At 44.8% G+C, this 16,171-nt stretch overlaps 1 protein-coding gene across 4 annotated transcripts in view; it reads left to right on the top strand.

Annotated features, from left to right (window-relative positions):
• ARHGEF3 (Rho guanine nucleotide exchange factor 3) overlaps positions 1-16,171 on the top strand; it is a 268,428-nt gene that overhangs the window by 201,469 nt on the left and 50,788 nt on the right. For 2 of the 4 annotated variants that reach the window (XM_080926028.1, XM_080926027.1), the window contains exon 1: positions 486-693. The exons of the other annotated variants lie outside the window; for them this stretch is intronic. In XM_080926028.1, the coding sequence (XP_080782154.1) occupies positions 601-693 (93 nt within the window). In that variant the 5' untranslated portion in view covers positions 486-600. Of the gene's footprint in view, positions 1-485; positions 694-16,171 lie in introns of those variants that run through there. 4 annotated transcript variants of the gene reach the window in all.

Raw genomic sequence — 16,171 nt, 5'->3', positions numbered from 1 at the left:
GTCTGTGGAGGTTGGTTACATGCTGCTTTAAAATTATTCGGAACTCCAAATAAAATGGGTTCATTTTACTGTTGGGACTGCTGTTACACTACTAACGCTCATTTAAAAGAAAATTGTATTCAGGACAGCCAGAGTTACTTAGAGATACTATTCCTTCCCCCAACCCCCAGTGAGAGTCTGGCTTGGGACTTGCCCCCTTGCTCTATCAGAGTTTGCCTAGGGCCTGGCCTCCTTGCTTCAAGCTGTTCTTCCTCTAGTGGAGCTGTCTGGGGTCTGGCGGATTCGCGTGCGTGTTCCCTGGGGTCCCCAAAGTTGGCAGAACCGTCCCATAGACTTCTGCAAGTTCGCACCTGGCGCTCCTAGGAGGGCGGAGTGGGCCTCTCTAGTCCCGCCTACCCGCCCGCCCACCGAGGGCGTGGCTTAAAGCGGCTCCGCCCTTCTCGGTGGAACCTAGGCGTCAGGTCCACCCAGCCAGAAGCCGCTGGAGGTGTTCGCGTCGCCGCCGCCGGCATCGTGGAGCTCCGGCCCTCTTTTACCCGGGATTTTTGTTGTCGTCTGGGATCAGCGGTGATATCTCAAAGAGCAGGCCCGGCAGCCGCCATGGTAGCCAAGGATTTCCCCTTCTACCTCACTGCCAAGAGGGCAAACTGCATCTTGGAGTCGCCCCTGGGCAGCGGGGTGACCAAGGACGAGGTAGGACGCGCGCCCTCCACACACCTGCACCTCCCAGCTTCTCCGCCACCTCACCCTGTGTACCTCTCGCTTTCTCTCCATCTCCCCCGCGTGCTGCGCTTCTCCGGATCGCCCCTTCAAGTGTTCCCTCTCTCCTTTTGGGTCTTCTATCCCTGCCTCTTTCTTCCTGCGCCCGGGAACCGCAGATCTCTCCTGCCCCAGCGTCCGGCAGACACTCGGTCTCTGTTTAGAACCTGCAAAGGCGCCTACCTAGCGCTACCCTGTTAGAGAGGCCCGGGTGTGAGGAGAGAGCCCCTCGTAAAGCGATGTCTCCCCGTTCTCGGCTGGGGTTGAGAAAGCCTAAGTTCTTTGGGACCAGTTCAGACACCTCACCGGACACACTTGGTTTTGTAGCTGTTTAAGAGCAAGGGCGGGACGGGGCACCTTTACTTGACACAAGTAGCCAATAAAGGAGGTTGGGGGAAGGGTGTCGTTCATTTTGGGTCTGAGCTAAAAGAGTAAATTGAGGCGCTCCTTCACGACGGCTGAAAGTGAGCTATACGCTGGTGAATGGGAAGCTGTCTTGAAATACTAGAAACAGTTCCCTTTCTGGGAACTTGGGCGCAGGGAGAGGGGCAGTGCCCTTGGGTAATTGAGGGAGTCCTCTCAGTTTGGTTTTCTTAGGCTGTCCTGTCTCGTCCCCCTCTGTGTATCCTGTCTCTGGCAAATTGCTGATTGCCCTTAGAAGTTGGTTAGGGTCAGCCGGAGGAGAAGACGATTCTCAATCTTTTTTGGGGTTTTAGAAAAGACAGTTGCCTTATCAGACCCCAGCTTTCCTTTGGTGGAGTCCATAGAACCAGCTCATCATGGTGTGTGTGTGTGTGTGTGTGTTCTCCACTTTCTTTGAGAACCACCAAGACGGGGTGGGTGGGCAGGCAGTGGCGCAGGAGGCGGGTGTGTGTCCCACCTCGGCACAGTACTGTTGGTTCCACCTACACGACACATGTAGGTCCGCTAGGTGTGTGCATTCGGCTCTGTGAATTCTGTATAGGTATGTTTGGGGGCGTTGGTAGCATCGGAGATCCATTTCCTCCAACAAGACTGCCTCCCTACAGCAGAACTACACCAGGCTCTGGTTATATCTTCCCTTTTGTTTGCTGAGTACAAGATAAACCGCTCTCCTTCCCGTAGCTAGTTGAATATTTGTAGAGTTTGTAGTGTCAGCAGCAGAGGAAGTGTGGTGGATTCTCATGTTTGAACAGGGTGGTACCTTCATGGAGTTCAGGTTTTTACTGCCTGGTCTGGATACAGTTTTCAGTGGCGATAGGGCTGCTGGCTTCTCAAACGCCTGGGAGGAGAGAGAGCATAACCAGCTTCGTTAATAAGTGGACAGGGAAGATAATAGTGAAGATACCTGTGCATTCCGACCAGGCTTTTCTGTTTTTTGCTCCTGTGTTTTGGGGTCCTGTGGTAAAGGCTTAAGTAAACCTGTCTGTTATTCGTCCCTTGTTTGTCATAGTCTGTGGCTCTGTGCTGTAGCATTTCATGAACTGTTGTGCCGATTTCCCCCATTCCTATTGAATCCACAAAGTAAAATACATTTTATGTTCCCTTTGTGGGGATGTACTTGTGTAAAAACAAGGACGGGAGGTGAATGCTCTTGGAGAATATTGGTAAATATTTTGCAGAGGTCACCACTGAGTTTCATTAATATAATTATTCTTACCATAATAAAAGTACACTTTACACAACTTGAGGCAGAGGCAGATGCCTCCAGTTTCGTTGGTCAGGTATAAATAACTTCCCAATAATGGAGATAGACAAGGTTGGAAAAAGAAACTTAAATGGGTTTCAGAGGACGTTTTCTTGTTTCTGTCTGACAAAAGGTGACCAAACAGAAATATATTTTCTGCCGGTAGGTGTCGCCAGTATTTATAAATGTCTAAAAACAACCAAAAACCACATTCACTTACTGTCTTAAGAAAAAAAAAAAAAAAACAAGATTATATAATAGTTTATAAAGTAGATATTATTAAGTCCTATGAACGTTTCTTTTTCAAGAAACCTTTTCTCTTTGTGAAAAGAATGGCAACGGAAGGAAACCTGTCTGTCCGAAGGCCTTCCTGGGATGATAGGACTCCTTGACCTTCAGGATACTTGTGGCTGAGCACCTGTGCCAGCCACAGTTGTGTGATGGCAACTCCTCCTGAGGACTGTGTGCAGCGTGGCCACAGCCTGTTTCTTCTAACACTCAGTCACCAGCAACTTGATGTTCACTTAACAGAAAGCTCAGGGGAGACAGGTCACCAGATGCCACCTACCTGAGTAAAGATGATGAAGATATTCTTTTCAAGGCTTAGTTTAAATGCTTCTTTTAAAATTTTTATTGGTAGTTTTCACCGGAAGTAAAAACAATACATGCTTAAATTTTTTTCTTTAAAAATATCCATTTTTAAACTTGAAAAAATATTCTGCAAAGGTTATGATAGTGCATGCCTGATATTTTGTATCGACTAATAAAATAGTGCTTCTTAATCTGGCATTTCCTATGGGTGTAGAAATTGGATTGCAAATGTTTAAATGCAATGCCTCTGACTGACTAGTTATAAAGTTCTTCGGCTCTAATCATTACCGTGAGCTTGGCACACAGCTTTGGGTTTCCACAGAAAATTGTCACATGATGCAAGCAGTTTCGTTAATGCAGCTTTGCTCGATTTATCTCCATTTCATAGTTATGAAAACTTTGATCACTTCCTCTACTGGGAGGAAGGGCTCACTCCAGGACTGCTGGGTGCTCAGAGGACCCGATCAGGTCTCTAAAGGGGAACCTGAGACCACTCATGAGCCTGGCTGATTAGCAGCTGAAACTCTGTTTCTCCGTGGTGAGGTTTACTTTAAATAGAAGATTCAGTAGCCAGGCCTGGTTAAGAAAGCTAGAGTGGGGACAGGCTTTTAAGAGTTGTAGGTCAGCATTATGTTTACTATTTGTGTGTGTGTGTTCGCACGTGCACACACACATGAAAATTCAGGCATGTGAAGGTTATAGAACAATAAGTTCTCTGTCCGGAATGTTAAGGGATCTGGGGACTGGACTCAGGTCGTCCGGTTGTGTGCCTGCTGCTTTTATCTGCTGGTCCGTCTCCTGGCCCTCGATTTTATTTTTAATGGAAACCCAGACACTTTCTTATATTAGGCTTGGCATCCTGGCAGACTGCTCATTTTGGGCATAGAGGTATTGCTTGGCATCAGGTCTCATTAGTAGGTGGTATTCCTAGTGCTTGTATCTCTTGGTGCTTATAAAAATTTCAGTGCATAGTAATGTATGTAGTTCATGAGTAGTCGAGTATTACCCTGGGTTCCCCAAAGTATAGGTTCTAGTTTTTACTCAGTCAGTAGTCTTACACAGTCCTTTGAATAATGGCCTACACTGGATATAAAATTATAGCATTCTATCCTCTTTCTAAGTCTGCCATGCCCGGATCTCTCTTAAGACTCCTTGTAGCTCATCACAAAACATGTATTAAATTCCATCTTTGTGAATAAGGACACCGAAAAGAGGTGGCTTGTAGAAAAATACAAAGAAAATCCAGTCCGATCCAAGATTCAATACCAGATTTTTTTTTTCTGATGGATTTAGCTCAGTAATCAGTACTTAAAACAGTGCTTAAACCTAATAGGAAAAAAAATGAAGGCAAATGCAAAACAGACATATATCATCATATTAACAGATAAACATCATCTTTTAAATATGTAACCTTAACCATATAACTGAGAATGTGCCTTCGAAGCTTTAGTTACTGGGCAAGCTGGGCCCTGTGTTCTGTGATTTGTGCCTCCCCCAGTCAACAGCTATATTTGAAAGTTGTACCCACTTAGGGATACACCTCTTGAGTGCCAGTTACAGAGCTAAGGGATCACTGGTTTCCTGTATTTAGTTAGCTGTTCTTGGAATCTGCATCCTGTAGTACTGAGCTGTCAATATATATGGCCAAGTGTGTGCACACAGCCATGGTAGCTATTACAACTAAACCATAAAGTCTCTTTAGATGGCTTAGTGGGCCTCAGATTTTGCTGGTTGCATAGCAACCCAGAGAGAAGTCATTGCTTGCTGGTAGTTCTGATTATTGTCACTTATTCATCTGGAACGGTATCCTTGCACATACAGTTCTCCAAGATGAACATATGTATTAGAGGAAGGGAAGTTAACTTTATTTTATTTACTTATTTTTAAGGATTTATGTATTTATTACACATAAGTACGCTGTAGATTTATTATAATTAAACACACCATAAGAGGGCATTAGATCTCATTATAGACGGTTGTGAGCCACCATGTGAGCTGCTGGGATTTGAACTCAGGACCTCTGGAAGAGCAGTCGGTGCTCTTAACCACTGAGCCATCTCTCCAGCCTGGAAGTTAACTTTATGCATGGACTCTGGAATAAGACTATCCGGGTCCCCTTGCCTTCCCTACTGCCAGATATTGAAGTTGACTCGGGCAAACCATTGTGCCTCTCCAAGCATCAGTTTTCTTGATGATAAAATAGAGGTGATGATAGTGCTGCCTCCTAGAAACGTAGTGAGGGTCAAATGGGATAATTCATGTAGTGCCTGGAACATAGTAATCTCAGCGAGTACTATCCAGCCTGGCGTGGTGACTCACACCTGTAATCTCAGCTCTAGGATGTAGGGTGGAAGTATTCATGAGTTCAGGGCAAGCCTGGATTACAAATCAAGGCCTGTGTCAAAGGAAAAAAAGTCATGCTTATTACCCTACTCAATACTGTTTTATATATGGCCATGCACGAGGGACTCCATGTTGTCCTTTACTTTGATCATGAGGTTAATGTTACCCTCTTGTCTTTGTTAGGGTTACTATTGTTGTGATGAAACACCGTGACCAAAAGCACACTGAGGCGAAAGGGTTTATTTGACTTTCTATATCACAGTTCATCACCAAAGTCAGGGTAGAAACTTGAAGGCAAGAGGCCATGGAGGGGTGCTGCTTACTGGCTTGCTCCTCATGGCTTGCTCAGCCCAATGTTTTTATAGAACCTAGAAACACCAGCCCAGGGATGGCACCATCTACAATAGGCTAGGCCAACCCCCATCAATCACTAATTAAGAAACTATCCCACAGGCCTTCATACAGCCTAGTTTCTTGGAGGCATTTTCTTAATTGAGGTTCCCTCCTCTCAAGTGACTTCAGAATGTGTCAACTTGACATAAAACTACCCAACACATCCTGTGTTGTAGAAAGAAGGAAAGACTCTGAGAAAGATGTCATGGCAGAACTATGTGGTAGAGGCTCCAAGACTCACAGCTTAGTCTGACTGTGAAGTCTGTACTTTCCCAACCACATCACATTACCACAAAATGACTACATCTCTGGTCTCCTTACCGCACGGCACACGAAGGACAAACCTGCTTGCTCCAGAAACTGCCTCACAATCCAAGGCTCATTCTTTCTGCAGTGAGTGAGAGACCCAACCTCCAGTCAGGACTTCTGTAGCGCACTTCAGTAGAGTAGCAACCCTGCTTGAGAGGTAATTTCAACTCTTATGTGTCTCAAGACCACAAAGCAGATCTCTGCCAAAACAATTATGTCCAGCAATATAAAGCTGACACCGCCAATTCTTCTACGAGTCATTTTGCTTACCTACAGGAGCCACCAGCCTTCCACGTAAACCAGTAACGAGGGCTCAACTACCATCTGGTTTCTTTTCTTTTTTTTTTAAATGGCATTTTTTTTAAAAGACACCCCTAATTGTGTACCAGTACCACTGGTTTCATAACTGATGGATGAAAATAAATCACTGATCCCATCCTAATCTTGCAAGTCCTCTGTAAATTTGATTGCTATTGACCGTGAGTTTGCGTATGTGGGGCGCCTTCGTTGGTGCTGTTTGTGGTCAGTTGCCCTGTATTCTTTGTCTCGTATAGAACTTGCTGTGACTGCATTTCTCCCTGTGTCAGGTCAGACGCTGTTGGTAGTAAAGGCCAGAGGTTTCTAATGCCCTCCTTTCCCCCCACTTTCCCCCTTTTGTTCCCCCACCCTTTTGGATTTTGGTGTCAAGGCTTAGAAGAAGCTGTCAGAAGTTAAGTAGGATAGGCTTGTGAGCCTTCAGCTGGCTAGGAAGAGTGGTCCCTTTAAGTCTAGGCACACTTGAACATGTTCCTCCGAGCCTGGACTGTTGTGTACCTTTTCAAGAAGGCAGCCTTGGTTATTAGTAAACTTCAATGAGTTGGAACTGAACCAGAAAGCTTAACAGTAAATCCATTGGTCTTTTTTTTTTTTTTTTCCTGGCTTTTACGTTGAGGAAAGGAGAAGCAAAACAGGCTCTGCTTCCAGGGACTTAAGAAACAAATAGAACCAGCTAGGGAAATGACCCCAGGTCACAGCAGCCGAGTACCCTGGTCTGTTGAGAACAGGTTGCCAGGTCTCATCAAGCTGCTGGATGTATTCAATCTCTGCTTAGTACTTCCAAGGAGAGCAACTCACAGTATGGGAGAGCATCTTCTGCCTTTGTTTAGTGTGGTTCTTGAGACGATCTTTTGACTGTAAAACTGCCTTTCAGAACTCTTATTTTATAGCGTATTTCTCATGTATCTTAAATATTTGGAAATTGGTGTTGCTCTCCTAATCCCTGCCAGTTCACGTCCTTGCTTACAATCCACCTGGTGTGTTCATTCTGTCTCCTTGTTTTCCCTTATTTCACCTGGACGTCTTGATTGTGTCCAGAAATCCTGAGTATTGATCAGCCCAGAAATACCATAGTTACATTATATCATGATGTTAAATCAACAAGTTTCTTTTTGTGTAATATGCTTCCTTAGATAGGAGAATAGAAGAATGCCTTGAAAAATATTTTGGAAATAAAAACAACGGGGCTAAGATTAATATCTTTGTCATATAAGTAATCCATACCAATATAAAATGGTCTATTGACAAATAGGCAAAAGACACGAATAGGCACCTCACATACAAACTGAGGGCTTAGATTGTTTTAAATTTGTAGCCCTAACCATTTATTATCTTATGGTATATGATATCATCTATTAACAGAAATATACCTTGGTGTCCCTTGAGGAAATTCAAAAGGAGAAAGTTGAGCATAATTGCATGTACAGAGGAACCCAGTTTAAGCCCATGTAATATCACATGGATGCAGAGAAGTGGGGAAAAGGCCAACACACTTCCATGGTGCTCCCTAAATTCATAGTATTGTCATCCTGTTCTCAGATTTCATGTGTGCTCTCTCCTTTGACTCAGCTGACGAAGCCAAGAGTGTGTGTCACCTTTCGGGCCCTGTGACAAAATAGAAGCGTGTGTGTGTGTGTGTGTGTGTGTGTGTGTGTGTGTGAGTGTATGTGTGTGAGTGTGTGTGAGTATATGTGAGTGAGTGTGTATGAGAGTGAGTGTGTGTGCTTGTGTGTGTGTGAGTATATGTGAGTGTGTGTGAGTATGTGTGTGTGAGTGTATGTGTGAGTGTGTGTGTGAGTATATGTGTCAGTGAGTGTGTGTGAGAGTGTGTGTTTGTGTGTGTGTGAGTGTATATGTGAATGTGTGTGAGTATATGTGTGAGTGAGTGTGTATGAGAGTGAGTGTGTGTGTTTGTGTGTGTGTGAGTGTGTATGTGAATGTGTGTGTGAGTGTATGTGTGAGTGAGTGTGTGAGTGTGTGTGTGTGTGTGTAGTGGGAGGGGTTATTTTGTTTTAGCTTACCGTATCAGAGATTTCAGTCCATCATCTTTGCTCCATTGATTCTGGACCTATGGTGAGACAGAACATGGCTACAGAATCATGTGACGGAGGCTGCTCCCCTTGGTAGACTGCAAGCAGAGAGAAACAAAGGGACTGGGGACCAAGTCTAACCTTCAAAGACATGCTCCCAGTGACCTGCCTCTTCCACCTGGCCTCTCACCTCCTAAAGTCTCTTAGTACTTTTCAAAACAGTGCTAGCAGCTAGTGCTAGTCCTCACTATGTGCCTGTTAGAGACATTTTATACACAAACTGTAGTACTGGATAAGGCAAAAAACTTTCTTTTATTTTTTAAATCAACCAAAGCAAGAAAAATGATGCTTCTTTTCCCCCTAGTCTTCACCATTTGGCTTGCCAACATGTTGACTGAAGCTACTGGTTACTGGATGGAGTTGGTTGCAAGCAGAACTGTGTGGAAACTGTTACAAATGAACCCCATTAAGGTTGGCTAGAACTCTGCACAAAGTGACTTCCTGTTTGGGTCAGTGGATGGGTGACCTTTGCCCTGGCCTGTAATTCAGTATCCCAAACTGCAAACAAGGACTTACTTTGTCCTTGATAGGAGATCACTATTAGAGTTAAAAAGAAGCCACAAAATGGATGGGAACAAATTTTGCACATGTAGGTGACATGTGTTGACCTGAGGCCTTTTGAGTTCTACAGATACTACGGAAGACATGATAAAGAGCAAGAAGTACATTTCCTAAAATGCTCTTTCATAGATGGTATCAGAAGCTGGCAGCATGAGTGAATCAAATAGGACTGAGAGCCTAAGTCAGGCCCTTATATTATACACAACAGTGCATAGCAATTGCTACCAGCTGCTCCATTTAGAAATGTGGAGTATTTCTGCAAGAAAAAGCCTCAGAAAGGAGAGTAAATCAAGTAGTGGAAACAGATAAAGCTGAGCCTGGTGACCAGAAGAGTTAAGGCTTCCTTCTAGCTGTTTCTGGCCTGAATTTGTGGCCGAGGCAAGCTCCCTTCTCAAAGACATTGTAACAACCCCAGGGAAATCCAAAGAAGATACCTAAGAGGTCACTGGTGAGGTCTTTCCCAGCTCCAACCCCTGCCGTGCTACAGATTGGACTCAGGGCCCCTCTGTGCTAATAAACACGTGTTCTCCTGCCTCGCTATGTTCCCCCAGTGAAGTCATATTCTAGATGTCACACATCTTGGAAATGGGTGTTGGTGGGACCCCGGTGTCCTGTAGTCCTTGTTTGTTTCCATAGACCTTGTCTTACCATCCTAGTGGTTGCTTGGTGAGGGGTGTGTGCGCGTGTGTGCGTGTGTGCGCGTGCGTGCGTGTGTGTGTGTGTGTGTGTGTGTGTGTGTGTGTGTGTGTTGTGGGCTGAAGGGCTTTGCTTGTGACCTTGCAAAGGGGCTTTGGAAACCCGTGATAAGGGAAGTTGACTCTTAGAAGAAGAGAAAAAGGATGCTAGCTAAAGTGTGAGCCACAAAGAGAAAACATCTACTCCACCCTCTTCTGCCTCTGTGGTTTGGCCAGGCCACCTGGTTCCTTCCACGGGTCTCTGCATGCTCTAAGCGCCTGCAGCAGTGAACTGTGTCCTGACGTCCACAGCAGTAAGCGGAGGCTGCCTTCATAACTCTCCTAAATGCAGCATTTGTTTCCACGTTACTTCTGATGAGAGCGTCCCACTAGAGGACAGGACACTAGTAGGGTCAGCCACTCAGAACCTCTGAGTCTTTGCTCCTGGAAGGGGAGGACTGTACTCAGTCATTATTTCCCAAACGATAATGTCAGGCCACTTGTGAGGGCTCCAATGATAAAGAGCCAAAGTAATTTAAGTCACCTTTCCTCTCCAGTTGTCTTCCCAAGGTTCTGACTAGGTCAGGTCACTTTGGACCCACTATGTCTTTATTATCTCTATCACTTGCTAGTTTCCCCTTTAGAATCAGCCTTGGAAGCTTCAGGGAAGGGCAAATATTTAACAGAAGCCTAGGAGGTAGGAATGTGTGTGTACATTATAGGAAAAGATAGTTAAAAGTCCACCTTTGAATACACACACACTCTCCAATGCCTGTCTTCATCTCCCCCAGTACTGGGGTCATAGGCATGTGCTGCCCCAGACAGCTTTTTACATGGGTGCTGGAGAGCAGGTCCTATGTAACTTTTTTCATTTAAGGAGGTTGATACTTTGTTTTTACCGTAAGTTTACCAAAGTAACAAATTAACAATGTATGGATGCCTAATAGCACCTGATAGCTTGGGTGAGCCACACAGATGGAATATGTTGTCATGGTGATCCCCAGTAGTTGGAAACTGTATGAGGCAGCTCTGAGGGTTCCTCGATGACTGGAATAATATAACAAGTTCCCAGGTGTGAACTTAGAAAAAGGACCCATACTTCAGATATTAAGACTTTGGGGGGCTGGAGAGATGGCTCAGTGGTTAAGAGCACTGACTGCTTTTCCAGAGGTCCTGAGTTCAATTCCCAGAAACCACATGGTGGCTCACAACCATCTGTAATGGGATCTGATGCCCTCTTCTGGTGTGTCTGTTATATAATAAATCTACCGTGTACTCGTATATAACAAATAGATAAATAAAAATATAAATCTTTTTAAAAAGACTTTGAAGTGGATACAAAGTAGTTTTTAATGTCATAGAAAGTCCTGCTTTCCATGATAATCAAGTTTTTTTTTAAAAAAAAGAGATTTTGTTCTAGCAATATAAATAAAACTTTTCTTATAAAACTTCAAAAAAGTTCCAGATTTTCAAAGGAACTTACTTAACCCATTCCCTTCCTTCTGCCTCCTTCCCTGCATGCAGGACTAGGTAGGATGTATGTACATTTCAATGTGGGCCTGAAAGTAGGAGTTAAGAACTAGGATTTTAAGTCGGCTGAGCTGAGTTCTTAATCCCAACTTTGGGCCTCTTGTGAGTTGACGAGACCATGGGCTGGACTTGTCCTCTTAAATCTTGCTTGCTTCACCTTAAAATAGGATTTCCAAGAAAAAACCAAACCAAACAATTACAAAAAATAAAAAAGCAACCACAGGGCTTCATTCAGTTCCTCAGCATCCACAGCGACTTCTGTTTTGAGTGTAGGTCTGCAAGTAGAAGCTAACTAAGGTGATCATTCTGTGAAACGAAGTTACTCATTCCTTCATAGGCAATGCCAAGTTGGTTTCCCAAATGGTCCAAATGTAATTATTGTTGTTGTTGTTGTTAATACCAAGTCGGTTTTCCAAATGGTCTACATGGATTTATATTGTTGTTATTAATATTTTTTTATTATTAATTTTAATAAGAGATATTCCAGACACACTGGCAAGCCTCACATCTTTCCTTGCAGGTAGGCTGAAAGTATCTTGTGTGAGTTCATAGTTCCAAGTGTGACTTTTAAACAGGAGATGGTGTGTGAGTCTGAGTAGAGACACACCCTGGTCATTGAGGCAGCTCCCCGCTGGAATGCATCAGCGGAGACTCAGCCAGGGCTGACCACAGATATTGGGAAACAGATGAGGGTGGATTTGATTGCTTTGAGTTCTTCCTGCCATATCCTAGCAGAACACCTTAATTACAAAAGGGTCCTTTGTTAGAAGCGTAGGGAAACTCCATAGTGTGATGGCTACATTGGTAAAGAATTGAATAAGTCCAAATATGACCTCTAGTGTTCTTTAGTTGTCAGTGGACAAGTACTGAGACCTGACTGTGTCTTTTGTTTCTCCACACATTTAGAAAGGAAAAACAAAAGCATGCATTTTCTCTCTTTGAGTGTCACCAAACCATCAGTGAAACTAACACATTGGTAATGGTTGTCAGTCTGCGATAGGGGGGCACAGTGAGGAACTGGGAAGCCTGTGAATACCGTGTATTGGAAAGTAGTTAAGTGAGACCGTTGATGCTAGATGCCGTCTACCTCATGTGTGCCCTTAGAGGGTCCTGTTGTGTCTGCTGGATGCACATAGGTACATCCTTATGGCTGCCTATCACGCTGGTCTCAGAGTGATAAGGCTAGACCATTGCAGGTTCAGCTTCTCTTCACACTTCCTGGTCAGACTTTGCCTCTCTTCTGCCTGTGAAGTCAGTTTTCCATCCAGGTTCCCCCTGACTTTGGAAACTAGGAGAACCCAGGCCCTGTTGACAGGTGAGTGGCCTTGGGTTCTGTATTGGCTAGGCGATGCTGAGCAAAATCTAACCCCCTTCCAGTCTTCTTTGCTCTGTGAAATGGGTGGATAGAAAGCTCTTGGAGGCAGCCTGGCAGGATACGTACTGCCTGGTGTGTGCCTTGCTGTTGTTAAAAGAGGAAACGATGTGCCTTGGGAAGTCAGGGTGGGGGTGGCAGGAAAGGCTTTCAAGTCAGGTATATTGGAATGTCAGCTCTGGCAATTAATTACTTGGTAAAAAGTTGGAGCAAGTGGTTTCCTTTCCCTGGACACCTGCTTCCTCTTCTATAAAACAGGGTCCTGGCATTGCTGCCTGAGGTAGAGAGAGATTGCTAGAGTCAGGAAGAGAGCAGCCTTGACAGCAGTTCACTAAGGCTTTGCAGGGCCGGCTACCCAAATGTTGAGGCAGGAGGAAGAAGGACCTGCTCCAGAATGACCCTTTACTCCATCCACGTGACTTTTGCTACCTGTGTGGAGGGTGTGGAAGTGGGTCCTTTACCCCAGAAATACATACCATATTCAGCAAAACTACCTTGTCTCTGCTAGAAACTTATTGGCACGCATTGGCTCTGACTCCAAGGCTAAGCCATCATTTTGTTTGACCCAACGATCTGTGACTAGCCCTTCTGTATTTTTTAAGTCGCCAGCCATTATCCTTCAGTCTCCAGATTATCTTTTGTAACTGAAATGAGCTGAACCGCAGAGCTAGATCTCCCAGGCTCCTTACCTTCTTTTCCATATTCCCACACAGGATTAGTTTCAATAGACTCTAAATAATGATGTGTCAGGCTTGTCAGGCTTCTTGTTGAAGTCTGGAGGCTAGAAAGAACACACAATCATGTTTCATGGTTGCAAATGTAGAGTTCTGAGAGCCAGTGTCTGCAGTGAGCTTTTGGAAAAATCTATTGTTAGTGAACATTAAAAAATAAAAAAAAATCCTGTCATTAAAAATATGCTGCACAATGAGAAATGGCCAAGCAAACAACACTGTGTTCTGCATGAGCGCACACACCCATCCTAAGGAATAGCATTTGGAGCTATTTATATACTTACTTGAAGGCTGTGGGATGACAGAGGACCATAGGAACCTATCCTACATCACCTCCCTCACACTGCTGAGCAGCCTCCTCCCCACCTTATTTATTCGAATGCCATTGCTCATTGGGTGACTTGGCATTACCCCACCCATGAAAGTTTAAATTTAAATGTGTGTGTGCATGCACACGCGTGTGTGCGTGAGTATGTATATATGTATGTTTCCAATACACTGATTCTCATGTAGTTGTTTGGTGGATTTTTCCGTTTAGAATAACCAGATTTGGATTTATTCTGCTCTCTCTTGGGAGCCGAATGTTCTAAAAATGTTCTGTATCCCCTGGTTGTTGCTGCTGAGGACACACGTGGGCCAGGCATATGAAGGGATAAAAAGTGCTTCTGGGTACAGCTGGCACATGTCAGAAGCACCCCAAGTATTTTATGTTTCTTTCTGAAAAGTCCCATCCCTGAAAAGCTTCCTTGCTCAAAAATCATTGTCAAATTAAGAAGCAACCGGCCAGGAAAAAAAAACAAAAGGGTACCTGTGCTCTCCTGCAGCCCAGGTGCTCCATCAGATGACTCTGCAGGTTTGATCTTAGCAGCCAAATTCAGTGGATGCCTTTATCTTCAGCCAGACAGCAGAGCCGACTGTCAGCTCAGCTTGAGTGAGATGCATGTCCTCATTCCAGATTCAGCTAGAACAATCTGTCCCACCCTTTGGGACACCAAGATGGAGATCGGTGCCTGTGCCTCTTTTTACCTCTGTTCTTCTAGTTGATATTCTGGGCAGCTGAGCTAAGGAATGCTGAGCTTTGAGAGATGGCAGGTGGGTAGAGAGGCGATGCATGTGGTGTCCTTGTTGAAGCAAAAGGCACCACGTCTGTGTGACAGAAGTTCTACTTTATCCATTTGATGGATTAAATGCCCAGTGTACTTAGGGTTGCCTAATCCCAGAGAGTCCTGGGCTCTGGTAAAATTGCATACTAGCTCCCTTAGAGCATAATCCAGCAGTGTTAGCAGGACCTATCCTGTGCAGACCTCAAGACCCTTGTACTGGATCCCCCAACCCCACCCAGTCTTAGGATTTCACCACTGTTCTTTGTCCTCCAGCCTAGCCTTGAGTCCTGCCAAGCCACTCCCAGCTTTCCTCTACCCCGCCAGAGTTTTCCTAAATAGACGATAAAGCCCCAGGAAGGAGATGCCAGGAATGTGGAATGAAAATATGTGGCCAGAACCTGTCAGTGGTACGGCAGTGGAAGGTGAATTGGGAAGCTTCAGGGAATGGCAGTGGGCTGGAGAGAGTATGTTGCTCTTTGCACTTTGGAATAGCCTAGTGCTCTGGTCTTATCTGGGGGTGGGCCTATGACACAAACATTCCACAAAGTCTCACATGCCCCCCCCCCCCAACTCTAGGAGAGTCATTGTACTTCCCAGCTAGCAAAGCAAGCCTCAGGGTTACATTATTGGCTGGTCAGGGGTTACATTATTGTCTGGAGGGTGTAAAATATTAGTGGGGCTCATATTTACCTGTGTATACTTTGTAAAGAATTGATACATTCTGAAAGGAACTTTGTTACTTTGTGCAGAGGCTTTTGTGAGTCTGTTCCTAAGCTCTGGGGGAGCCCATGAAAAGTCTTTAAAGTAGTCTTGAGATTTGTACACACAAGCATCCTCAACTCTGAAGCAAGGTTGGAAGGCCCAAGGCATGCTTTTCTCCTACCCAGCCCAGAGGGGTGGGGGTGGGAGCCAGGATATCCCTTCAGCAGAGATAAACAAGAACAAGAACTTAGTCCCACCCACAAGTTCCGAGAAATCAGTAGGAAGTAGCTGAGGAACTCCTGAAGTCTCAAAGGCCTTACTTAGGGCCCCATGGCAGTGACCAGCTACTAGCCATCTCTTAGGTGTCCCCTGGGTTTCATTTAGCCGGGGCTGTCCACCTGTATCCCATTTCCCAGACCCGGAGATGGAAATAGTATGCCGGGTACATCACTTTTTAACATTCCTGCCCAAAGTGCATTACATCTTTGAATGCCAGGCTGACCTTCCCAAGAGTCACAACCCAGGGACCCAGGCCTGCTGGCAAGCCTTTTTATCTTGTCCAAAGGTCTGACTCCTGAAGTGACACAGGGCTCTTAGATTCTGGCCCTGTTTGCTTTAGTACAGTTTTTGTTTGTTTGTTTGTTTTTGTTTTTTTTTAAAGAGGTACTACTTGAAGTTGGGCAGGCAGATGTGCAGCCAGGGTCCACAGAGAGACCTAAATATTTGCCTTGCTCTTTCTCTGAAGGTCTGTAGAACCATGTCTGGGCATGACCAAGATGAGCTCCAGGCGATAGGGGCTGGCACCGGCTGAAAGGGACTTGCAGGGGTGTGGGTGTGTGTTTCTCCTTCTGCCTAGGGTTAAGTAATTGTAACATCCTGTGTAAGAGAATTTGAATGTGGTTTTCAGCTAAACTCCAATATTTTAGGGCTATTTATTAAATGTGTTTAATCTCGGGCCAATTTAGCCAGTAGCAGACTAATAAAATAACAAATGTGGGCTGGCTGCCAGGACAAATGTTGACTTACCCTTCT

The sequence above is a fragment of the Micromys minutus genome (assembly GCF_963924665.1).
Source record: "Micromys minutus genome assembly, chromosome: 12".
In the NCBI taxonomy this organism is placed as follows: Eukaryota; Metazoa; Chordata; class Mammalia; order Rodentia; family Muridae; genus Micromys; species Micromys minutus.
The sequence above is the reverse complement of the archived record's forward strand: the minus strand, read 5'-3'. Positions and strand labels throughout refer to the sequence as shown.